Source organism: Pseudorca crassidens, chromosome 1 (genome assembly GCF_039906515.1).
Source record: "Pseudorca crassidens isolate mPseCra1 chromosome 1, mPseCra1.hap1, whole genome shotgun sequence".
Taxonomy (NCBI): domain Eukaryota; kingdom Metazoa; phylum Chordata; class Mammalia; order Artiodactyla; family Delphinidae; genus Pseudorca; species Pseudorca crassidens.
This window is the reverse complement of record NC_090296.1, coordinates 88698317-88725324: the sequence shown is the minus strand read 5'-3', so window position 1 is coordinate 88725324 and position 27008 is coordinate 88698317. Positions and strand designations below refer to the sequence as shown.

Sequence of the window (27008 nt, the reverse complement as noted above, 5' to 3'; positions counted from 1 at the left end):
ATTATCACAATAAGTTTAGTGAACACCATCATCTCACATAGATACAACATTAAATAAATAGAAAAAAATTTTTTCCTTCCGAGAACCCCTAGGATTTGCTCTCTTAACAACTTTCATACATAACATACAGCAGTTAATTATATTCATCACATTGTAACTTACATCCCTAGTACTTATTTATCTTATAACTGGAAGTCTGTACCTTTTGACTCCCTTCCTCCAATTTCTCCCACCCCCACCTCTGGTAACCCCAAATCTGATCTCTTTTGCTATGAGTTTGCTTTTTGTTTTTGAAGTATAATTGACCAACAATACTGTATTAGTTCCTGTTACACAACATAGTGATTTGATATTACTATACATTTCAAAATTATCATGATAAGTCTAGTTACCATGTGTCATCATACAAAGATATTACATAGTTATTGACTATATTCCACACACTATACATCTCACACCGTGACTCATTTATTTTGATCTAAAAGTCTGTACCTCTTAGTTCCCCTCACCTATTTCTATCCTGCACCCACCCCCTCCCCTCTGGCAACCACCCTTTTGTTCTCTGTGTCTATAACTCTGTTGCTGTTTTTCATTTCCAATATAGAAATCCTTAATTACTGTCAACCTCTTTTGAATAGCTTTTAGGGATGAAAAACTCATTACTTCACTAAGTGGCCTGTTACTTTTGAGGATTTATAATTGTTAAGAGATTCTTCACTGTGATGAACTAAAATCTGTTTTGTAATTAATTGAGGTATAGTTGATTTAAAATATTATATCAGTTTCAGGTGTGCAACATAGTAACTCAAACTTTTTATAGATTATACTCCACTTAAAATTATTATGGGGAGGGGGAAGGGTAAGCTGTGACAAAGCGAGAGAGAGGCATAGACATATATACACTACCAAACCTAAGGTAGATAGCTAGTAGGAAGCAGCCGCATAGCACAGGGAGGTCAGCTCAGTGCTTTGTGACCACCTGGAGGGGTGGGATAGGGAGGGTAGGAGGGAGGGAGACGCAAGAGGGAAGAGATATGGGAACATATGTATATATATAACTGATTCATTTTGTTGTAAAGTAGAAACTAACACACCATTGTAAAGCAATTATACTCCAATAAAGATGTTTAAAAAATTATAAGATATTGGCTGTATTCTCTGTGCTGTACAATATATCCTTGTAGCTTTTTTTAGTATTTATTTATTTATTTATTTATTTTATTTTTGGCTGTGTTGGGTCTTAGTTGCGTCATGCGGGATCTTTGTTGTGGCATGTGGGCTTCTCTCTAGTTGTGGTGTGCGGGTTTTCTCTCTCTAGTTGTGGCACGCGGGCTCCAGAGTGCGTGGGCTCTGTAGTTTGCGGCACGCGGGCTCTAAAGTTGAGGCGCACGGGCTTAGATGCCCTGCAGCACGTAGGATCTTAGTTCCCCGACCAGGGATCGAACCCATGTCCCCTGCATTAGAAGGCAGATTGTTTACCACTGGACCACCAGGGAAGTCCCAGCTTATTTATTTTATACATAGTAGGTTGTACCTCTTAATCCCCTATCCCAATCTTGTCCCTCTCCCCTTCCCTCTCCCCATGTGTAACCACTAGTTTGTTCCCATGTGATATCTTGCATCTCCAGGTGATCCAGGCCCCTTTGTACTATATTATGTCAGAGGATGGAAGGTTAACATAGCCCTAGGACAGGAACATAAATGTATATTGCTGTGTCCATCTGTGTGCAAACTGCTTCTTATTCTCCTTACTAGGACAGAAAAAAATGAATTCATCACATCAACAGTCTGTACCTGAGATCATATTAATCTTCTCTGGCAAGGATACAGCTAATGAAGCAGACTATACCCTTTGGGCTTTGGATCTGAAAACTGACTCACATACAGAAACTCGGCACGGAATCACGACTTTCTATTTGCATGGCGGCCCTCTGCCTCCTGATCATCCATTCTTGATTTCTTTCTATTTTTACAGATTGAGCAATACCCAAAACTCTTTATTGGCTGTCCATTCATCTTGACTCTAGACACACGATCTCTTAACCTCTATAGCTCTCTGTGTCAGACTCCTCTAAGGGCCACTCTACCCTTTCTGCTTATCATTATAATTGCATCCACTTTGCTTCTGATGGGTTTGGTGCTACTACTCGGCCTATGTTACTTTAGGATCCTACCATCCCCATGGCTATCACTTCGGAAGCCCTGACCTAGTTAACACTGAGATAGTTACCATTAAGTTTCTCAGTGATTCTTGTGCCCCATTTACCAGCACATTCCTTACCACTTTAGCCAATGGAATATCATCTGGATTCTTTTTCAGAACATAGGCAGCAGCAAGGTTTTTCAGACTCATATCTACTCTAGAATGCACATATCTCTGAGCCTTTTAACCTCTTACTGTCTTCCAAAGCAGTGTGAATTTCTATTTCACTTTTTCAAATCTTCCTCAAAAACCATCCTTGCAGCAAGGTGACACTATTTTCCAAGGTGTTAAAGCCTGTGTTACAGAAGGATGTTCCCATATTCATAAATTCTTCTTTATCCAATGTTATACCTTATCTCACCCCCATTAAACCAGCATCCTTAGAATCCAGTCTCATATATACTCACTCAGCTCCTGCCAATACATGTTGGCTACATCCGGTAGCTCCTTTAGCATATGGTCCATTTCCTCCCTTAGAAGCTAAGGGAAGTGCTAGGTTATACTGTTACTTGACCCTACTAATCAGTCAGGTAGCCAGGATGGGAGATGGGGGTTGACTATGGGGAGTGGGTGCATATTATCTTACAAGGGAAGGGCTTCTACACCATCTTCAAGTACAGGAGGATCACTGGCCTTTAAAAGGAAGAAAAGGCCTACTTGTTCAGGCCCAGAGGGTCCAGGGAAATCTGAGGATTAAAGATTTTTAACTTCATCAACCCAGGTGAGATATCCCCATCTCAAGTTTCAGGGTTCCACTCCTACTCATTCAAGACCATTATTTGTCGTGGCTCAGAATTCATTCTTCGATGGAGTTTTGCTGCTATTAAAAAGTCCTGGGCTTCCCTGGTGGCGCAGTGGTTGAGAGTCCGCCTGCTGATGCAGGGGACGTGGGTTCGTGCCCCGGTCCAGGAGGATCCCACATGCCGCGGAGTGGCTGGGCCTGTGAGCCATGGCTGCTGAGCCTGCGCGTCCGGAGCCTGTGCTCCGCAACGGGAGAGGCCACAACTGTGAGAGGCCCGCGTACCGCAAAAAAAAAAAAAAGTCCAGGTCCTGATCTTAAACTTTTGCTGATGTCTGACTGCAGGATTTGAGAGTTTGCTTGTATGCTGCCAAGGAGGGCTTTTGGCTTTCACATTTCATCATGAATTGGAGGTTAATCACCCTCAATATTTCACTATTTTTTCTCCAATGTTTCAATAGCATACAGCAAGAGCCATTTAATTCTGTAGCCCTTATATTTACTACTTCTTCCAGACATCTCAAAGACCTAAGTTATTATACCTTGCAGTACATCCCTTCCACTAGAGTTCTATCCCAGCTCACCACCAGTGAAAGTTTTAACAACTGCACAGATGCAGCATGCCATGCACCATCAACATTCCATCTACTACCACTGATGGAATCCACATTGCTAGCCAGCCAATGGGCTGTCATTGCTAAGACAGCATGGGCACCAACTTTCCTAGATGGAATTCCCTCAGAAACAGATTCTGAAGCATAGATTTCCATGCAGGAGGCTTACTGGAGGGTACTTTCAGGAACAATACCTGTAAGACAATGAAGGAAGTAGGATGGGGTGGAAGGAGATGAGTTGAACTGCTTAGGAGTTGCATCAGAGGCTTCAGGTGATCTTCTGGGGAGCTCTGGAGCTACAAATGACGCTTTGAGTTGTCTCAAATAGAGGCAAGGGGCTGAACCTTTGTACCCCTGCATCAACTAATCACTGGATGCAGGCATACCCTGAGAACAGGTGTGAATTCGGGCAAATTAGCACCCTTCAGCAAGGAACTCAGATGTGTGAGCCATCAGCAGTCAACATGCCCAACAGCTAGGAGAATTAGCACCTCCGTCCTGAAGGAGGGATCCAGACAGCACACCATAGCATCCACTATGGCTAGTTTCTGCTCATACCCTACAGATTCACAAGCCAAGAGAAAAGCAGGATGTATTGAAGCAGTCCAAAAGAATTTAGATAACTACTGTATTCTTAAAGATATCTGCTTCTAAGACGGGAATGCTGAGGAAACGATGGGTTAATAATGAAAGTATGATTTTGACACTACAAGGGAGTAAACTGAGGTCATTTACGACCTCCTTGATGTCCATGACCATACCTTTCCTTGAGTCTCTTCCTTCCTATCTGATCACGCTCTGGTTTCCTTCACTGACTCCTTTTCTGCCATCTTCCCCTTCCTCACACCTCAAAAGATGTGGCCTGGGGCTTCCCTGGTGGTGCAGTGCTTGACAGTCCACCTGCCGATGCAGGGGGCACGGGTTCGTGCCCCGGTCTGGGAAGATCCCACATGCCACGGAGCGGCTGGGCCTGTGAGCCACGGCTGCTGAGCCTGCACGTCCGGAGCCTGTGCTCCGCAATGGGAGAGGCCACAACAGTGAGAGGCCCGCATACTGCAAAAAAAAAAAAAAAAAAGATGTGGCCTATGTTTCCTCCTCACCCTCTCCTCACTCTGCACTTTCTTCCTTGTCTATTTCACTTCGTCCCTTAGATATGGATGACACCCAGATCTACATCCCAGTTTTCACCTCACTTCTGAGCTCCTCATTTCTGAGTTTCAGAATCTAATTTCCTGCTACCTACTGGACATTCCTTCCATTCCCACCTCAAATTCAACACATCCAAAACTAAATTCCTTAATATAACATTCACGGGCCATCACAATCTGGTTCCTATCTAATTGGGCTATTCCTCCTCTGCACTCACCGACATTCTGCCTTTTCTGCTGGTTATTTTCTATATACGTGTGCATTTTTTGTCTTTTTGCCTTTACACATACTATTCCTTCTGCATGAGATGCCCTATTTATCCTCCTCCATTTATCAGAATTCAACTCACTGTCCAAATCCCAGGTTGCATGTCACATTATTTAAGAAGTCCTTCCTAATACTGCAACCAGAATTAATCTCTTCTACCAGGTTTTATTTATATCTCCAATCAGACAGTTACCACAGTCTACCCTTTATTATAGTTATTGAGATTTTATTTGTCTCTCTCACTAGGTTGTTAACTTTCTCAAGACTTGCACTGTCGGGCTTCCCTGGTGGCACAGTGGTTAAGAATCCGCCTGCCAATGCAGGGGACACAGGTTCGAGCACTGGTCCGGGAAGATCCCACGTGCCGTGGAGCAACTAAGCCCGTGTGCTACAACTACTGAGCCTGCGAGCCACAACTACTGAAGCCTGAGCGCCTAGAGCCCATGCTCCACAAAAAGAGAAGCCACCATGATGAGAAGCCCGCGCACCGCAATGAAGAGTAGCTCCCGCTCGCCACAACTAGAGAAAGCCCGCACGCGGCAACAAAGACCCAACGCAGCCAAAAATAAATAAGTTAAGTAAACAAAGATTTGCACTGTCAAGTTGTTTTACTCATCTTTAGACATTCACTGCCTAGCTCAGTATTTTGCCTATGGTAGGATTTATATTAGTTAGGGTACATATTCAGCTGCTGTAACAAAGACTAAGGTAACAGTGGCTCAAACAAGATAGAAGTCTACCTCTCACACACAGGGACACAGACTCCTTGCAGCTTGTTAACTCAGGCATCACTTGAGTGTTGGCCTCATCTGTATGACCCAGAGAACCCCACCATGTCCACATGTCAGGCAGCAGGATAGAAAGGAAGGGTTGGAGAGAGAGGACACACCCCTCTCCATGCCATGACCTGAAATTAGGTATATACTTCCACACAAATCCCACTGAACGAACTTTGCCACATGCCACACTTACTCGTTGAGAGGCCGCAAGTGGTAGTCTTTCACAGAACAACCATGTACACAGGTTAAACGTTGGGAAGAAGGGGAAAGTGGATGTTGGAAAGCAACTAGCAGTCTTGCCATAGAATCAATGGATGCCTGCTTTAAAAATAACATTAAAAAGCATTCGGGGACTTCCCTGGTGGTACAGTGGTTAAGAATTCACCTGCCAATGCAGGGGACACAGGTTCAATCCCTGGTCTGGGAAGATCCCACATGCCAGAGAGCAACTAAGCCCATGAACCACAACTACTGAGCCTGTGCTCTAGAGCCTGCAAGCCACAACTACTGAGCCCGGGCACTGCAACTACTGAAGCCCACGTGCCTAGAGCCCGTGCTCTGCAACAAGAGGAAGCCACTGCAATGAGAAGCCCATGCACCACAATGAAGGGTAGCTCCCGCTCGCCGCAACTAGAGAAAGCCCGTGCGCAGCAACAAAGACCCAATACAGCCAAAAATAAATAAAAAATTAAAAAATAAAAAAAGCTTTCGTTTCACTCACAGGAGTATGCTAGCAGACTGGGGAAAAGGGAAAAGAAAAAAAGTAGGCATGACTGCAACAAGATAGCTACTGAGTGGGAAAGAAGAGAGAATCAGTGTACCCTCCTCCTCAGCCAGCATTAATACTAGATGCCTTCTGCTGGCTGGGGTCCAGTTCTCTCTCAGTAAGATGGCCTTTCCCCCTTCAGCAAGGACTCCTTTAAAGTCACTTGGGCCTTGCAATGGGATTCACACGGACATAAGAAACAACTCAGGATTGTCACAGTCAATAATGATTCCAAGTAACTAGATATTTCATCTACTAAGAGTTATCTCTCTTTCAATACTATTTGCCCCAAATCTTCTATAGCAGTGTTTTTCCTTCTACCTGTGGGCAGTCCTGGTCTTTTGAATAGGCAGTGGTTTTCATTCCCATCCCTACTCCACCCCAAATCACACATACCTTAGCTTTTTTTTTATTATTATTGTTTCATTCCTTTGGTTCATAAAGATTCCTTCATAAATGAAAATATCCCCGAGAGGTATTCAGGTTCCATCAATTAACATTTTAGTTACCCATTAAGCCAGTATGTGAAAGCCAAATCTTAAAGGAAGTGAGGTGTGGTGGTCAGTTCTATATGCCAACTTGGCTAGACATAGTCCCCAGTTATTTAATCAAACACTAATTTAGGTGTTACAGCGAAGGTGTTTTGTAGATGTGAATTAAATCCATAATCAGTTGACTTTAAGGAAGATTCTTTATGGAAGATAATCTGGTGGGCCTGATTCAATCAGTTAAAAGGTTTTAAGAGGTTTCTCTGAAGAAGAAACTCCTCTGTGGATAACAGCTTCAGCTGATGCCCAAGAGTCCCAGTCTGCCCTTCCTGATGGCCCACCCTACCAGTGTGCCTTGCCAGCCAACACAATCATGTAAGCCAATTCCAGGCAGTAAATTTCTAAATATATCTCCTACTGGTTGTTTCTCTGGTTGAACCCTGACTGAGGATTGGGGGCTGGGCAAGAAGAGGGGAGAGGCCTTCACAGAGGAGTAAAGGAGGAGGAGCAGGCAGCAAAGGGAATGCTGACAGGGGAGTTCATTCGACAATTCTGCCCAAGGAAGGATTTCTTTGAGAAAATAAAAGAAAGGACAGAACACTCTCAGAGGATGCTGAGAGTTCAAAGCAAAGAAAGGTAGAAAAGGTGGGGAGACACACCCCAAACTCACTCTTCTTCAACAGCTTTAGTTATTGGCAGCAGTGGGGTAGAGAGGGAATACTGACCTTCTAATGGAACCTAGTATCTGCAGATTGCATGAAAGCTCTTCCTCAGAACAGCACAAGCTTACTTTAGCTTCTTTGTACATTTCTATACTTTCATGTAACCAGAGAGGCAAAGGCATACCTTTGCAACTAATGCTTCCAGACTCATCTGCAAAATCAAATGCACCTGAAAAAAAAAAGAGCAGAGAGGAAATTGGTTTCCTTCTATATCTAGAGGGTTTCCCCAAATATCATGAATAATTATGGCAAATTTTCCAGAAACTAGTACGTATTCTAAACTAAGTATGTATTTGAATAACTCAAGAGCAAGAATATAATGTAAGTTGGAAAAAATAAAATGCTTGGATAAATACTCACTTAAATAAGCGTGTCAGTAAATAAGTCAGTGAAAAGATGCCAATATACACGAGCATTGAAAGGAAGAAAAAAATGGTGCAGCCTTCAAGGGACTCTAAGAAGAAAACTACATGGGCATGATGAAAAACCAGGAATAAGAGAAAAGTTAGAGATCCAAAACTAGACAGAGTTAAAACTGTACCAAAAATTAAAGGAATCGGCAACTGGATGTTGCTACCAAGAATGGTTAGTAAACCTTTTAGAAAAGACAAACTGATATTTATTGAGCACTTAGTATACGACAGGCACTATGTTACATGGTTAATCTCATTTAGGCTCCACCAGAACCCTAGAAGGAATATAACAGTAATATTGCCTTTATTTTACAAATGGAGTAACTAAAGCTCACAGAGGTTAGCAGCTTGCCCATGGTCACCCAGGTAAATACGTGATTGTACATGCCATGGTGAAAAGAAGTAAGTCTGTCTCTTTTATCTTTGGGTTTCCAATGTCTAAGCACATGTTGATTATATAAATTATTACAATGATCATATAAATTGTAGTGAATGGTGGAAGACTTGACTGTCTGACCTTAGAGAACACACTATCTCTATTCTACACTAACAGCCCTATTTTCTTAGTTATCACTTTTTCTTTTTTTTTTTTTTTTTGGCTGCTTTGGGTCTTTTTTGCTGTGTGTGGGCTTTCTCTAGTTGCGGTGAGCGGGGCCTACTCTTCATTGCGGTGCACGGGCTTCTTTACCTTACTTAGTTAGACTGAGTAAGGTAAAAAGAAAAGATTCGAATAAATGAAATCATAAATGGAAGAAAAGACATACAACTGATGTCATGGAAATTAAAAAGATCATAAAAGACTACTATGAACAATTATACACCAACTGGATAAACTAGAAGAAATTAGAACTCTGGCACACTGTTGGTAGGAATGCACAATTGTACAACTGCTATAGAAAACGGTATGAAGGTTCCTCAAAAAATTTGAAACAGAACTACCATATGATCCAGCACTCCCACTTCTGGGTATTTATCTAAGAGAATTGAAATCAGGATCTCAAAGATATTAGCACTTCTATGTTCATTGCAGCACTATTCGCAGTAGCAAAGATGTGGAAACAAATGTCCAATGACAGATAAATGGATAAATAAAATGTGATATACACATTCACAGAATACTGTTCCACCTTTAAAAAAGAAAGAAATTCTACAATATGCAATAAGATACATGAATCTTGAGGACATTATGCTAAGTGAAATAAGCGGGTCATAGAAGGGCAAATACTGCATGATTCCACTGATATCAAGTATCTAAAATAGTCAAATTCATATAATCAAAGAGTGGAGTGGTGAGAGGTTGGGGGTGAGGGAAATGGGGAGTTACAACAGGCAGAAAGTTTCCGTTAAGCAAGAGGAGTAAGTTCTAATTCACAGATTGTTGGATGAATGGCTCCCAGGGAAGCCCTGAAAACGGAGTGGTAGGGCGCCCAGAAGTGTCTCAGGAGGACCCCTTCCCAGCCACAGAATGCCTGGTTGGAGGCTGCTGACACAAACCAATGCCCAGGTACTGGCCTGAGGCACTGGCAGCCTGGCTGCTGCTCAGGGCTTGGGGAAGAGAAGAAACATCTGGCTTCTGCTTAGAAGTCTCCACAGCAAGAGCTGTACTTGCTAGGACAAGCACCTTTGCAAAGAAAATGTCCCATTTGTTAAGCAGTTGATCTCTGATAAAAATAAAGCCCAATTAGTAAGTAAACTGCGTCCTCTGAAAGATGAACCATGGCCTTTATATCCTTGGGAACCAGGTTTCTCTAAAGTTGGCCTTATCACACTGAAGCTGGGCATGATGCCTTTATGGACCAAGGACGGTCAAAAGCATATGGTCACATTACTTAACATACAAGACTATCACATCCTAAAATATACTCCAAAGGAAAACCAGAATGGGAAAATGGCAGCCCTAACTGTAGGAGGAAAAACTGTAACACATGTCTATAGCTCTGCATCTCTATTGGAAATTTACTGAGAACTTGGATTGCTGCCAGTATGGAAAGTTAAAACCTTCCGTGTAACAGACAACGCTGTCATTAAACCAGGCACTCCTCCTTACGCTGCTCATTTTCTCCCAGAAAGTATATGAATGTCACAACAAAAACGATATTGGTACAGGTTTTCAAGGCATCATGACAACATGGGGATTTAAAGGCCAGCCTCCTACTCATGGTCAAACAAAAATCCACAGGAGACTTAGAACAATTTCAACTGTGATGTTGCCAGAGTCTGGCCTGGAACTAAAATGCCTGGACAAATGGGAAGCACAGATAGCACAGCATATGGACTGCAAGTGTGGATACAAAGCCCAAATAAGCTATGTAAATGGCTCTGTACTTGGACATAAAAATTGCTCAGAGATTCTAAACTGCCTGCATATAAGGATTCCTATTAAAATGTATTATTATTCCCTATATATTTTCCTAATGGAGAAGAAGAGGAACAACCAGACCATTTATACGATAAAAACATGTAACAACACAGTATGTAACCCTATTACATACAGCCTAACCTCACTGGACATGACAGAACCTCACATGTTCTTTGAGTTTTGATGAGCCAGAACAGTAAGATAGCCAGGATTTATAGTCTCTTTTCTCAACCACAGCAATACCATACTTGTTATCTTTGTCAAAGGCATAAATATTCACTGGTTCTCCAACTGAATTTTGTTAGAAAAATCACTACTTAAACAAATTACTACTTAAAAAATTACTGCTTCAACAAAAATTACTACTTAAGTAGACAGGATATGCCAAATTTAGATGGATTGGCAGTTTGCATATTAACAAAATCTTTGTAATTTGAAGGATCTATTCTCTTTTACTGCATAATTCCCAAGTTGTCTTAAAGTGTTCATAAATATAACCTCTTTTAATTAAAAGGAAAATGAGGGAGTAGCCAGGATGGTAGAGTAGGAAAACCCTGAGCCAGCCCCCTCTCATGGGCACACCGCAATTACAACTACTTACGGAGAAACTATTGATGAGAAAGACCTGAAGACTAGCAGAAATAATCTCCTACAACTAAAGATATAAAGAAGGAACCACAATGAGAGGGTAGGAGGGGCAGAGGCGTGGTGTAGCCAGGACTCATACCCCGGGGGTGGGTGACCCACAAATAATTACAATTGCAGAGGCTCTCCCCAAGGAAAACGAGGTCTGAGTCCCACATCAGGCTCCCCAGCCCAGGGGTTCTACACCAGGAAGATGAGTTGCCAAAACGTTTTGACTTTGAAGGGCAGTGGGGCTTACTTTCTGGAGACCCAGAGGGCTGTGGGAAACAGAGTCCACTCTTAACAGGCAGAGACAGAATCTCACACACACTGGGTCTCAGGACAGAAGCGGTAATTTAAAAGGAGCCTGGGTCAGACCCACCTACTGATCTGGGAGAGCCTCCTGGAGAAGCAGGAGGCAACTGGAGCTCACCCTGGGGACACAGACACTGGCAGCGTCCATTTTGGAGAATCATCTACCAAAAGGACATTGGTGCTAGCAAGTGCCACTTTGGAGTCCTCCCTCTAGCTTGTTAGCACCAGGACTGGACCCACCCACCAGGCTGTTGGCACCAGTACTGGGATGCCTCAGGCCAAGCAGCTAGCCAGGCAGGGATTCAGCCCCAACCATGCAGTGGAATACTACTCAGCCATAAAAAAGAATGAAATCTTGCCATTTGCAACAATGTGGATGGACCTAGAGGGTATTATGCTAAGTGAAATAAGTCAGACAGGAGAAAGACAAATACTGTATGATTTCACTTATATGTGGAATCTAAAAAGTAAAACAAATGAACAAACATGGTAAAACAGAAACAGAGTTATAGATACAGAGAACAAAAGGGTGGTTGCCAGAGGGGAGGGGGTGGGTGGAGGATAGAAATAGGTGAGGAAGATTAAGAGGTACAAACTCCTAGATGCAAAATAAATGAATCACGGTATGAAATGTACAGTGTGGGGAATACATTCAATAATGATGTAATATCTTTGTATGGTGACAGATGGTAACTAGACTTATTGTAGTGATAATTTTGAAATGTACAGCAATATACAATCACTACGTTGTGTAACAGGACCTAACATAATGCTGTAGGTCAATTATACTTCAAAAACAAACTCATGAAAAAAGAGATCAGATTTGTGGTTCCCAGAGGTGGGGGTGGGAGGAGGGGGAACTGGATGAAGGCAGTCAAAAGGTACAAACTTCCAGTTACAAGATAAATAAGTACTAGGGATGAAATGTACAACGTGATAAATAAAATGAACACTGCTATATGTTATATATGAAAGTTGTTAAGACAGTAAATCCTAAGAGTTCTCATCACAAGGAAAAACTTACTTTTCTATTTCTTTAAACTATATGAGATGATGAATGTTCACTAAACTTATTGTGGTAATCATTTCATGATGTGAATCAAATCATTATGCTGTATACCTTAAATTTATACAATGTTGTATGTCAATTTTATCTCAATAAAACTGGAAGGAAAAAATAAAATTTAAAAGATGAATAAGTTCTAGAGATAGGCTATACAACTATCATACCTATAGTCAACAACAATATATTGAATACTTAAAAATTTGTTAAGAGGGTAAATCTCATGTTAAGTGCTCTTTCCACAATAAAATAAAATACAAAAATAACTGAATTGCCAAAGGATTCTAACAAGTATTGGGGTTACTCAAGACCCCCAAGTCCAGAACTCCAAAGTGTGAGACAGATACCTTGCCACGATCATCAGATACTAGACTTGGAGATTTAAATCCCACACACTCTTGGTGACATTTGCTCAAAACCGAGCAGAGGAAGGAAATACAACTATATAAAAAGAAACACGAAATCAGACTTTTGGTCACCTCTGTGGTGACAGTAAGGCACAACAGTGGAGTGATTCAATTCACAAACTTCCCTTTGGGAACAATACTAAGGAGCAGAGAACCAGTGAATTTCCTCCCTACAGGTCAGTGTAATATCCTCACCCTCATACCTAACACAGTACTGTGACGCTTGGCTCTTCCATAGCAAAAAAGAAAAGGGACACACTCAGAATCACTTTAGCTTTGAACCTGCAGAACGTTCCATACATTCATATTCAATGCATGCTCCTTGAAAAAACAAACAGTATAACAACATTGTAAATCAACTATACTCCAATATAAAATAAAAAAAATTTTAAAACAGTATATAAAAGTGTAGAATATTTAAAAAGTCTTTTCTCTCCTCCCCACTTTGCCATGTATCCCCATACTTTGCTATCACTTTGATATATATCCTCCCAGCTTGGTGTGCAGGTACACTCACATGCATATGCACACACACAATATTCGAAATAAACGATATTATCCTAACCACACCATTCTGCAGTTTGTTATTCTTACTTAAAATTTGTATAGATGGACCTTGGTTTTTCTACTGGCTGCCTAGTATTACGTATGACTAAACAATCTCTCACTGATGGGATACTTTTTATTTTATTTCATTTCTTTTTCCTATTTTTAAAATTTTTATTTAAAAGTAATACTCACCTTTAAGTCTTTAATCCATTTGGAGTTTATTTTTGTGTATGGTGTTAGGGAATGTTCTAATTTCATTCTTTTACATGTAGCTGTCCAGTTTTCCCAGCACCACTTATTGAAGAGGCTGTCTTTTCTCCATTGTATGTTCTTGCCTGCTTTGTTGTAAATTAGGCACCCATATGTGCGTGGGTTTATCTCTGGGCATTCTATCCTGTACCATTGATCTACATTTCTGTTTTTGTGCCAGTACCATACTGTATTGATTACTGTAGCTTTGTGGTATAGTTTGAAGTTGGGAAGCCTGATTCCTCCAGCTCTATTTTTCTTTCTCAAGATTGCTTTGGGTATTCAGGGTCTGTTGTGTTTCCATACGAATTGTAAAATTTTTTGTTCTAATTCTGTGAAGAATGCCATTGGTAGTTTGATAGGGATTGCATTGAATCTGTAGATTGCTTTGGGTAGTACAGTCACTTTCACAATATTGATTCTTCCAATCCAACAGGGAGGGGATATGGGGACATATGTATGCATATGGCTGATTCACTTTGTTGTACAACAGAAACTACACACAGTATTGTGAAGCAATTATACTCCAATAAAGATCTATTAAAAAAAAAGTAATACTCGCACATGTTCTAAAAACTCAGACTGTACAGAAGTGCCTAAAATGAGAAACAGAAACCTCCCACCACCCATCCCCACCAACCCCACCGCTCCCACGCCCATTACTCAGAGGTTTTATTAGTAGTTTCTGTCTTAGGTTCTACTGTTGATTACCACTGAAACTCTATGTAATATATTTATACCTCTTTTTCTTGATTTATCAACTATACATATTATCTCTTGACTCCTCCTGATGAAAAATTAGGAAAAAATGGTACATTCACCACATGGATGAAAATGAAATATGGCATTTGGCTACTGGAACAATCTCAGCCTGCTACTGATAGTGAGTCATCTTCTATGGTACTATAACTTGGTTGCTACAAATAATATTTTAATTATAGAAATATAGTGGTTTAGTAATAAATTGGATTTAGATACAGAAAAGCTCCCCCAGGAGACAGAATACTTCACTTCACATCATGGTCCTACTGCCAATTAACTCTATGACTGTAAACACATTACTTAACCTCATGGTGCCCTAACTTCTTATCTCTTTAAATAGGAATAACTATCTCACAGATCTGAAAGAGGATCAAATTAAATCATGCCTGTGAAAATGCACTGTAAACCATGGGGGCAGCATTAGCGCCTCTTTAGCCACCTCTGTCACTCCTGGAGCTGGTGAAGGGCAAACAAGGCAGAGAGTTGGGCAGACAGGTCAGGCTGCAAGGCCAGGAATCCTCACCTTGCCCTTCGCTGCTCAGGTTTCAGCCCCTAAGACATCTGATGGAATGGAGCTGCCAGCAGGAACAGAAGCTGAACCAGCAGTTGAGTTAGCAGGGTCTGTCATGTATCCCAAGAATATGAGGTCTTAAAGCAAAACCAGAAGCTGGAAGCAGGAGAAACAGATCCCTGCTGCCACTGGTGGCAGCAATAGAGGCACCCACCCCCTCAGCCTAGAACAGGATTTAAGTGCCTGACATGGGGATGGGGAGTGGGATGGATGTAGACATCAGATGTCTAAGTCTTGAGACAGTCCCTGGAACTTACCTTGGGACAGAAGAGCAGAAGGGGAGACAGGAGCTCCTGGCCACAGATGGGTCAATGTCATTGCCTGAGTGACCATCATAGTCCCAGGGTACAGGGGTCAAACAGGAGAGCTCAGACCCAGAGGCCTCTGGAGCCCTCACTCTGTGCTCTTGAAGCGAGCTGTCATTCTGTAAAAATGATCTCTCTGGTGCTAATTCATCTGTAGACATGTGAGGAAAGTTCATTCTGTAATTAATCTAAACATCCCATAAGAATACAGCTGCTAACTCACAGATATAGAGAACAAACTAGGGTTACCAATGGGAAGAGGGAAGGAGGGGGAGGGACAACATAAGGGTAGGGGATAGGAAAAAGAGATTATTATAGGATTCTATGAAATCACATGTGAAACTTTTGAAAATTGTAAAGCACTATAGAATTTAAAGAATCTTACATTCAATTAAAAAAGAAAAGAAAAAGAATGTTTCAGTGAAAAAAAAACAGAATACAGCTGCTAGAGGTCCTTTGTGGAGGGCAGCACGTCACAGCTCTGTAGTGCACCCCCTTACCGTGAGGCTGATTTTGTCAGACTACAGGCTTGTTCCTGCTGGTCTTGAGCTGATTAGGCTTTAACTGTGATGGATAATGGACAGCTCCATCGGAGACATGGCTGGGATGGGAGGGAACAACCGTGAGGTGCCCCTCAAGACTTGAAATGAGAGACTAAGCCATCGTCTAAAAAGTTAAACACAAAGGAGAGGATCAGTTGTCTGTTGGAGTAAAGCAGGAAGCTGTGAATGAGTAAGCAGAGAGTTCGGGGGCACTCAAAGATGCTCTGGTTGTATTCTTAGGGAGATGGGACCATACTGGAGTTGTAATTTAGTAAACAGAATTGTTTTTGGAGGAAGATGTGGAAAACAGAAAGGATGGTTCAGTCATCTTATATGGTTAACAGGGCAATCGTCTTTTGTGGTACACATTGTCATGTTACAAAAATAACAGAAATTATAGCAATACAGTAGTGAGGTGATGTTCTGGATTTAGACACAGATAGAATCCTACAAGCCAGAAGACTCAGCTTCTATCTGGCCTAGGGCAGCTCAGAGAAAGCCAGTAACTTTTCAAGCAAGTCTGAGGGATGGGAGTCCTGCCAGGCCCCCCCAGTGGGTGACTCTCCTTGGTGGAAATGACCCCAGAGCATGGAGCCAATAGCTTGGATCCTCCAGCTAACGCCCCTTGCTAGGACTGCAGGTGTACCCAGCAGTCTTAAATCAAATTAGCTTTCCATGTTGTATTCTTGGTGAAGGTAACTTGAACATCCAGGTAGCTTATTTTACTTCTCTTTGTAAATTATTGTCATTTTCTTTATATTTTTAAATTTTATATTAAGAAAATTTCCAACACAAAGAAGCAGAAAAAATAGTATAATGAATATGTATAACATTATATAATGTATAATGAATAATGTAGAATACTCATTAACCAAGTTAAATCATTATCGGATCCTATACTTGCTTCACTTTTCCGTACTTTTAAAACTAAAATAGTTTTTAAAAAGAGAGAGAAAAAAAAAAAAAGGGACTTCCCTGGCAGTCCAGTGGTTAAGACTTCACCTTCCAATGCAGGGGGTGCGGGTTCGAACCCTCGTCAGGGAGCTAAGATCCCACATGGCTTGCGGCCAAAAAACCAAAACATAATACAGAAGCAATATTGTAATAAATTCAATAAAGACTTTAAAAATGGTCCACCTCAAAAAAAAAATCTTAAAAAAATAAAAGAAAATATTTTAAAGCAAATGCTAGACCAAAGTCATTTCATCCCCACTTACTTCAGTATGGATCTCGTAAAGGATTAGTGTTCTTATAAAGGAGAGCCCACTGAGCTCCCTAGCCCCTTCTACTATGTGAGGACACAGCCAAGAAGGGCCAGCCATGAACCAGGAAGAGGGTCCTCACCAGAACACAACCCATGCTGGTACCTTATCTTGGACTTCTAAGCCTCCAGGAATGTGAGAAATAAAATTCTGTTGTTTATATGCCATTTGATTTGTGGTATTTTGTTATAATAGTCCAAACAGACTAAGCTAACCTGTTAAGGAATATAGGCTGGACAGACGGATGATGAGCGGTTTAAATCAAAGGGTAATACTTCAAGACCTACATGAGTTTTGATGGAACTCTAACGTGACACTGAAGGACCATTCGCCAAAATGGGTAACCAGTCATAACAAGTGGCTGCTCCCCCAAAAGATTATATAAGTGAGAATGTTACATACACACCTTCCCACCACCATCACCAACCACCAAGCATAAGAAGGGAGGAAAATGTCAGATTGGAAAGATGATGGACACTTGGCTGGGACAAATCTTGACTCCACCATTTCCTAGTTGTGAAGCTAATAAATTTCATTTATTCCATTATTTCATTTTTTACGTGGAATAAATTTCATTCCACGTACAAAAATGGGGATAATAGTGTCTACTATGTACAGTTGTTATAAGGATTAAATTAAATGATGTATGTAAGGTCCCTAGCACAGTGGTTGTCATGTACTGGGCTCAAAATATTGTAATTTATTTTTTGAATTTTATTTTTTTAATAATTTTACATAGCAGGTAAGATATTATAATTTTTATTACATGATAATATTCATTATCATTGGGACTTCCCTGGTGGTCCAGTGGTTAAGACTCCATGATTCCAATGCAGGGGGAGTGAATTTGATCTCTGGTCGGGGGAACTAAGATCCAGCATGCCACGCAGCACGACCAAAAAAAAAAAAATTCATTATCATTAAGAAATCTTGGAGGGAACCTGGGAAGTTATGGTTTCCTTGTGAAACAGGCAGGCTAAACACTTAAAATTAACTTCAGAGAAGAATGGCAAGAAGGGTAAAACTTGACAAATTTAGTTAATTTTTAAGGAGTAAATAGCATGTGATAAAAGGGAATTGCATAATATCATCCACTTTGAGACCTTAAGAAAACCTTTGACAGGTTTCCAAAGGAGAGGCTGAAATAAAAGTCGCGTGAGATTGGAATGTTTTGTGAGGCAATAAAGAACTAGCTCAGCAGCAAAAACAATGGGGGGGGGCTGTTGATTCCAGTAGGGGGAGGGAACTTGAGGGTCCAAGTGGCAGCTCCTGGAAAGGCAGCAGATGTGTGAAGGGTGTGGTAGTCACATTTCTAATTCTGGACTTCTCAGAGGAAACGCCTCTTCAGGAAGGTGGAGTCCTGTGCGCTTGAGGAATCTGGGCAAGAGGTAGTTAGGCGTCAGGCAACCATGGAGTTGACATCCATGAGAGGAAGTGGGGAAGGGGACTAACATTAATCTCACCATAACTGGGGCAGGCCATGTGCCAGGCACATTATCTCTTTAAGTCACCACAACCTGATGATAATAGTTATTACCTCCATTTTACAGAGGAGGAAACTGAGGCTCAAAGAGATCTTGTAATTCATGCCAGTTCACTCTGCTGGTGAGGGGGGGGCGGGGGCTGTCATAGACAACAACGCCCCAGCCAATAGGCTGAGGTCTACTGGGGTTCTGGCGCCTCTGTTCAACAAATGCTTGTTGAACACCTACTATGTGGCAGGCAGAGGGCCAGGTGCAGGAGATACAGTAGTGAGCAAAGACAGACAGCCCCCCTCTCATAGAGCAGAGTCTAACAAGGGAGTCGGAGGCAGCTCTTAGTCAAGTAATGCCACTAATGAAAATAAAAGTACAAAGTGAGGCATTAGCTCATGTAACAGATGGACTCCTCTAGACCTGGGGTGCCACGGGTGCCATGGGGGACAGTGGCCCCAGAGTCTACCTAGAATTGATTGGGAAAAGGAGCGGTGAAGAAAAGCATTCCAAATAAGGCAGCTGCACTTACAAGGGCTGTGGTCAAAGCCTCAAACAACGCAAGTTCAGTGCGGATTCCATTTATAGAGTGACTCAGCTGGGGGTGAGACAACGGTGGAGACAGTCAGATTTCCATGCTGAAAAGTTCAATGCATTTTCACAAGAGTCACTGGGAGGCTTGGGCAGCCACAAGCAGAGCACTGTGGTGGGTTCTGAGACCCCAGCTGCACCCCACCTATATGAGGACAGTTAGGCTGCCTTAATAGAATGTTGGGAAGCAGGGATTGATGGACCCAAGTAAACAGCCAGCACATGTGTTAGGAAGGGGCTCACTGATAACGTGTATGTGATCAGGTGGAGGGAGTATGCAGTAAAATCCCTAACAACACTTCTAACTAGCGATTGGTCTAGATCAGGGTCAGCAAACTACAGTCCAACAGCCAAATCGAGCCAGCATCTATTTCTGTGCAGCCCACAAGCTAAGAATGGTTTTTAAATGGTTGGGAAAAATCAAAAGGAGACTAATACTTTGTGACGCATGAAAATCATATGAAATTCACATTTCGGTGTCCATAAATAAAGTTTTATGGGAACACAGCCCTGCTCATTCGTTTACTATCCTCCATGGCTGCTTTCACGACACAGCGGCAGAGCTGTGCCACCGACACTGGGGTACTGCTGCAAAGTTAAACTTATTTATTATCTGGCCCTTTACAGAATAAGTTTTCCAGTCCTTGGGCTAGTCAGAAGCGCCTATAAATATGAGCATGTGTTCAGACAAATGACAAATGAGCTTTAGTAGGAACAAGTGCAAAGTAATGTACTTTGGGATAAAAATACCCAAACTATTTATAAAATGAAGACAGGGCTCTGAGCTGTGAGGCCACAACTCAGAACTAAGCACAATGGCAAGGACTGAAGGCAGCTAGAGTAATATTGTGTGAATTTCCTGCCCCAGACTATAAAAATCAGTACACAATGGATGGAGTTGGTTATCTGACGACTTCCCTGGATGGGGGCCCGGGGAGTGATTTCAGTAAAACTAAACTAAAATTCAACTGAGAAGAAAGGCTATATTATTTTGCACTTTCACTTAACTGTTACATTTAGATATAGATAGCAACAGTCTGCATGTAATCTCGGGAAAAATTAGTGATAAAGATTTACAATGCGTGGTGTGTATACAGGACTACTGCGGGATGGGTTATCGGCTAGACTTTGCCTTGTTCAACTTTATAGTTGAATTACTGGCGTATGATAAGCACTCAAATAATATTTATTGAATAAGAGGAAAGAAGAAAAGGAAGAAGAGAAGGAGGGAGGGAGGGAGGGAAGGAGAGAAAGGAGGGAAAGAAGGAGGAAACTGGGCAAAACCTACAGGGTTTGAAGGCTGAACAGGAGTTAGCCGGCCACCGAGGATGAGGAAGAACAGCCCAGCAGGAAAACAGGAGCATTTAAGAGGCCAGGAGAGCCCAAGAGGCCTGGAAATAATATCACATAAACCCCCTGTCACCTTTGCTCTAGCTCTAAGGTAACTTATTTCCCATATCACTGGTCCTGTGAAGGGGGCATCCAGGGCAACAGGAGAGGTGTATCCTTCAGGATAATTAAGTCATCAGCCACACGGTAATTTCCTCAGTCTCTCTGAGCAGTAGGGTGTACACCGATTTCTTCAGCCTGATCCTTAGGCGTAGTTTCCACAGCTGCAAAGCTTACCGAACTGACCTGGGACCTTGGAGGCTCTAACAGGGTCACTGGAGGCACTACCTGGTGTGGCTGGCCTCTCTCTTGGACACCTCTGATCTCTTCCATTTCAATGTAACAGGAGTCACATCCACAGAGTTCCCTGAGAACACCCAGCCCAGTGTGCTGTGGGCCCAAAAGGAATAAGGTGTCTTTCTCAAGTAAGATACTCTCCCGGCCCAGCAAAGACACAGCCAGCATTCAGGAATCTAAATATTCAGGGTTCTGGAATCTGTTCTCGCTGAGAGGTAAACTCATCCTGGTAAACCGAAAGCCCCATGCCCGGGGAATCCCCCCTGTCCCAAGCAAACCAGGACAGTTGGGCACCTGCCAGACGGGTTCCTCATTTACAATGGGTCTATTGGGGAGGGGGAAATTTCCCTCTCTATCCCTCTTGGATTCGTGTGGTTGGATTAATAATAAAATTAACAGAGAAAAAGGAACAAATTTTAATTCACGCCCACGGAGGACCCATAGAAATGAGACCTAAGAAGTAGCCAAAGCAGGCAGCTTTTATACTTTTTAGACAAACAAATTTGTAAGGAATTGACAGGACAAAGACACTTAGGTTCTGGGTGCCCAATTAGTGAAGAATCAAGACAGAGTTTGGGCTTAGGGTAGTAAGCTAAAGAAGTAGTAAGATTTGTTTATATAGTCTTCTCAGCCCAAATTCCCTACCTTTGGCGATAAAGGTGTCCTATCTCCAGACACAGGGAGTGCACCTTTCACATGAGAGATTTATTTTCTGCTTTCAGGAAGACAGAAGATTCAGAGTGTCCCTTCTTCTGTTGGCCATAAATTTAATTCAAAATAAATACTATGCCATTGAGGCGCAGTTTGGTCTACCCAACAGGCCTTTTTTTTTTTTTTTGGCCTCGCCATGTGGCACGTGGGATCTTAGTTCCCCGACCAGGGATGGAACACGTGCCCCCTGCATTGGGAGCTCGGAGTTTTAACCACTGGACCACCAGGGAAGCTCCCCAACAGGCCTCTTGTCCTACTGTTCCCCAGACCTCATGTGGGCCTATTCCAGAGAATCTGCTGCCTCCAGCCCATCAACCAGAATGTGCAGAGTGGCTCCTTCTGGGTCAGGGAAAGGGACTGCATGGCCCAGGTGGGTCACTGGGGACAAAGGAGACCAAGAAACTGAGGTAAAGGGGTTCCCAAGGAACCTCAACTGTTGGAGAATTGGATCTAGGACTCCTGTCTTTTATCTGGTGTCTGTATGTGTTTCTGTGCAAACAATGAGGATCGAACAGTACCCGGTATCAGGGAAAATTTTCAACATTTGCAATGTTTGAAGATAAGGAGGAACTACTAAAGGGAAGGCTGCCTGAAACCCTATTTGTAAACGAGCAGAATGTGAGTTATTAAAATATAAATAACAAAGAGGAAAGTAAAACTTTGTTGCTCAGTATAAAACAGCTGTAATAATTACAGTAACTAATATCTAATGACCATGTAGCATAGTGATTACAAGGCATTATTGTGTCATGTAAATCATACACCAAGATCTTTGTGATTAGTGTACTAAATTCTGCTCAGTCATGTGTGCACTGGTAGCCCACTTAAAACCATTAAAGGTAATTTAGGTTGGCTTAGTCTGGCTTTTTGCTTCAGGGAATACAGAGAGTTAAACAGTAGGTGAACTTGTTTCATTTGATTCTAGGAGGACCAACATAAAGATACTTTTAAAAAAATTAAAGCCATCTTTATTTATAAAAGAATTCTGGGAAAAAGTCAAAGCATTTTGTAGATTTTAATCTAATTAATCCTCACAATAACCCCGGGAGGGAGTTCTTATACAATGGCCTTCATTGTTTAAAGCCACCAGTTGTCAGAGGCCACAAAAGAGGCACTTTGTCTGCAGTTGCTTCTCTGTCCCAGCTTAATTCATAAACGTTATAATGTTCTTTGAAATAAGTCTAGTATAAACACAAACTGACTACTAGTGTATCAATAATCTCTAATCATTATGAGACACATTGACCTCACCAATAAGAATTTCGTACAAATGACTTTACACACCAGCTTAAAGAAATAGAAATGTTTGTTAGAGGGGAATTTAAAGTCATGGATGAGCTCTCTATAAACAGAATATTTTCATTAATCCACATGTATTTACAGGGTTCCTGCTCTGAGCACGATGTTAGGTGCCATGGACACAAACAGAGCCTAGGAGAGAAATAAAGGAATTTTAACAGTGAAGCGTATGTGGTGGTGACCTAGAGGTCTAAGTGAGCCAAAACATGTTATTCATAAACCAAGGATGGAGTGTAGCAGTCCTTAGAAGGGACAGGCACAAGTGGAAGATATTTCATGACCAGCATTTTTCTGTACCCTTGCTTTGCAATTTGGTTCAGACGGCATGGTCTTTAATAGTTCTCACTAGTGAAGTAGGTAAGGGGACGCTTTCACATACAGAATCTCATTGCATTCTTACAGTGTCCCTATGAAATAGGTAGGACAACTATTATTTTCCACTGTTAACACACAAGAAAATAAGCTCAGCAATCTAGCACTGCTAGAGATCATAGTGAATGGATGGCAAAATTAGAAGCTGAACCAGGTTCTACAAGTTCCACCCTCACCTTCAAGCTCCCTCAGCCCAGCCACCATCTCCAGATTCCAAGACTGGCGTGCGTAGTTCTCAAATTACCGTCCCAGCTGGGACCTCGTTAGTCCCTCTCATTTCAGCCAGACATGGTTAGAGAAATCCATAGGAATGTTTAATTTAAGCAATAAGCAAAGACAAAAACAAAGATATGAAAACAATGAACTTGACTAAGCGTGGTGGTGTTAGGTTTTGGCTCACAGGTTGGTGACAAGGTAGATGGTCTCAAGGGCCAGAGATCTTCTCATTTATCTCCTCCCCGTCCAAGAAGGCAACTGCCTGTCCTCAGGCAATCTATTTCTGGTATTTCTTCTTCTTCCTTGGAGGAGGGGTTAAACTGAATCTCCAGCCTCTCTGTTACTAGAGTAACCCATAGAAAGAAGAAATGATTACGTTCACCGTTCACCGTAGTGGTGTATCACATCACTAACCCTTGTTCATGCCCACCCAACAGCTTTCATCCCCTCCTGAAAAAGATAAGGGAACACATTCCAAAAACATCCTATGGGAACCTCCTATCCCCACATACTCCAATGGAGAAAGGAGTTCTCATGATGGGGAATATGCAGCATTGGAACCTGTCGACTAAGTGGATGAAGCACCTTTTCCACATTTCAGTTTTAAAAAAACTTTTCACTTTTCTCCCCCTCCATTCCCAAGAGGGATTTCACCGGACAATGCAGAGGTCTCCAGGTGCTGGCAAATCCTTCATATATGAAACAGGGATTTCTCCTAACATACTGCAAGAAGTCTAGATGCTTTTTTGCAGATCATTCCATTTTTATGCAGAAAGAAACCGAGAGGGACAGTGTAGAGTGATGGTTAAGAGCTTGAGCTCTGAAACCAAACTGACCGGAAACTGAGTTCCTGCTCTGTTTGCTAGCTTCACGACTGTGGCCAAGTTACTTAATCTCCCTGAGGTTCCATGTCTCCACCTACTTAAAAAAATAGTAATAGCTGGCATTGATTGAGCACTTACTATGTGCTAGGAACTAGGTATGCTAAGTTTTACATGCTTTACATCCATTAACCCTCATCACGGCCCTGTGAAGCAGGTACCATCATCATCCCCACTTCATAGGTAAGAAAATTGAAGCACGAAGAGGTTAAATAGTTTGCCAGAAATTATAGGACCCTAAGATGTAAAGCCAGGATTCTAACACAAGCAGTCTGACTCCAAGACCCATGCTTTGAATCAATACCTTCTTCATAGTGATGTTGTAAGGATTAAATGAGCTCAGGTAAATCAGGTCCCCTGCATAGTGCCTGGCACATAAACAAGCCTTAAGTAAACGTTAGCTGTAGTATTATTTTCAGCATTGTCATTTGTTCTAAGAGATATCTAGGCCAGAAAACAGGTTTTGATATAGGGTATTTTGCATCTATTCCAGTTAACTGCCCCAAGATATGCGTCCTGCAGTTAAAATGACAGGCCTCTGCTGTTAACTAAACAATCTGTGTATTATGGGTTACCTGGTTAAGAGATAGCCTAAATCATTGACAACTTTTTCCATTTGCCCATGCAGAAATGCTCTTCATACTAAAAAGAAGTATTAAGCCTCTTATAAAAGAATGGCGTACTGAACAAGAGCTAGCAGAATTGCAGGCAGTACTCAGCTTATAAATGGGTTGTTTCAAAAGTTGGTTTGTCTACTGTTATAAACTGAATACATAGACATAAGTTTGAAAATGGTGGTTACATTCCAAGACTATTCACAGAAGTCTATTTATTTAGCCCATTTTAAAGTTCAATGATAGAAACCATGCCACTAGCCCAAGGCAGGCCTAGGAACAAGAGCCCATGTGTGATAAAAGACTAAGAAAGGTATCTTTCCTGGTACAGAGGAAAGTTGATATAGACTATATTAGTCATCTATTGTTGTGTAACGAACTACTCCAAAACTTACCATATTAAAACAATAAACATTTATCATCTCATAGTCTCTGTGGGTCATCTGAGAGTGGCTTATCTGGGTGATTCTGCTCAGGATCTCTCATGAGGTTTCAGTCAGCATCACCCAAGCTACAGTCACCTGAAGGCTTTACTGGGGCTGCAGGATCCACTTCCAATATGGCTCACTCACATGGCTGTTGGCAGGAGGCCTCAGTTCCTCATCATCTGAGCCTTTCCACAGGGCTGCTTGAGTTCCTCATGACATGATAGCTCTGGCTTCCCTAGGTACAAGTGATCCAAGAGTGAGAACAAGAAGGTAGCTGCAATGCCTTTTATGACCTAGTCTTATAAGCCACACACTGTCACTTCACCCATATTCTGTTCATAATGAGACACAAGTTATACATTAAGAGCAGCCCACACTCAGTGGGAAGGGGAATTAAGCTCTACCTATTGATGAGAAGTATGTCACAGAATTTGTGGACATACCTTAAAATACCCTATAGTTTTTGTTGTCCTCCCATTACTCTCTCTAGGTACTCAGTACACAAAAGAGTAAAAATAAACTGGGGTGCAGAGCTTCAGCCCTTCCCAACAAAGTTTACTGTAAATACCCCCCAAAATCCATGCTCTTGCCTCATCTTGCTTTAAAAACATCTATCCCCCAAAAAAATTAAAATTAAAATAAAATAAAATATAAAAACATCTATCCCCATTCCTTAAACGGAATCTCATTTGCAAAATGTATACTAAAGAGTGATCACGTTCCTGAAATACTTGCTCTATTCATTTGTATCTCTCAGTAGTAGAATGTTAGGCAATGTAACAAACTAAAAGTAAAAACAACAAAGAAACTACTCCCAATCTGGGTGGATTAAGATATTTGGAATTAAGAAAGCAACCTTCAGGAAACTTTCTCCCTTCTGTCGATAATGACCTGGGTCCCCTGGTTATTGAGTATTCTGGGTCTAGGGAACTAGGGGATCTCTGACCCCCAGTTCCCTAGACCTGACCCCCATGGCTGCAGCTCTGCAGGAATATTGTGGGCATTCAAAAGTGATGGACTGCCCTGGATTCCAAAAACAGTTGCTGCTCTTGCACCAGAGACGTGCAAGATTCTAAAGTATCATCGGGATCTTCAGAGGAAAATGATGTTTCATATGACTTTCTATTGTATTTTTTGTAACTTGAAATTTGGTAATTCATGTAGACTGTTGTCAGAATACATTTCTAAACATTGGATAAATGGGAGTTTGCACTGTAATTCAACTCCAAGTAGAAGCTAGAGGCTTGATCTATGAGTTCTTCTAACAGTGTTGTTGTTTTAAATCTTGAGTGCCCATTTGAGAATATGATGAAAGCTAAGGGACTTACTCAAGAAAATACATATACCCACAAAATTTTAAGGCCTCCGAATCCCCTAAAACCCATCCAGGGAATCGCTGGAGAAGCGGGAGGCGGGGCTTATTGTCACTTCATTTTGTCCTTAAAATGTAGATCTAAATTAGAAGCTACTACTAAAAACTTAATTCTTTTTAAATCTTGTTGTTAAACAAAACCAACGGCCAGTACAGACACCTCTACTAGATTTTCTGTGCTGGGGTTTAGTCCATACTGTAAATACCTTGGAGGCAAA

The 27008-nt window shown here is 41.7% G+C and overlaps 1 protein-coding gene and 1 pseudogene across 7 annotated transcripts in view; one reads left to right on the top strand and one right to left on the bottom strand.

Moving 5' to 3' along the window:
- BLOC1S6 (biogenesis of lysosomal organelles complex 1 subunit 6) overlaps positions 1-27008 on the bottom strand; it is a 53017-nt gene that overhangs the window by 25436 nt on the left and 573 nt on the right. For 2 of the 7 annotated variants that reach the window (XM_067745834.1, XM_067745816.1), the window contains exons 2-6: positions 25386-25653; positions 23456-23838; positions 15845-16010; positions 15297-15495; positions 7852-7896 (exon numbers count right to left, since the gene is read on the bottom strand). In XM_067745834.1, coding sequence (XP_067601935.1) covers positions 7852-7896; positions 15297-15375 — 124 coding nt within the window. In that variant the 5' untranslated portion in view covers positions 15376-15495; positions 15845-16010; positions 23456-23838; positions 25386-25653. Of the gene's footprint in view, positions 1-7851; positions 7897-15296; positions 15496-15844; positions 16011-23455; positions 23839-25385; positions 25654-27008 lie in introns of those variants that run through there. The other 5 variants (XM_067745826.1, XM_067745852.1, XM_067745857.1 and 2 more) reach the window with 5 other exon arrangements.
- Positions 9606-10604, top strand: LOC137206983 (large ribosomal subunit protein uL3m pseudogene; annotated as a pseudogene).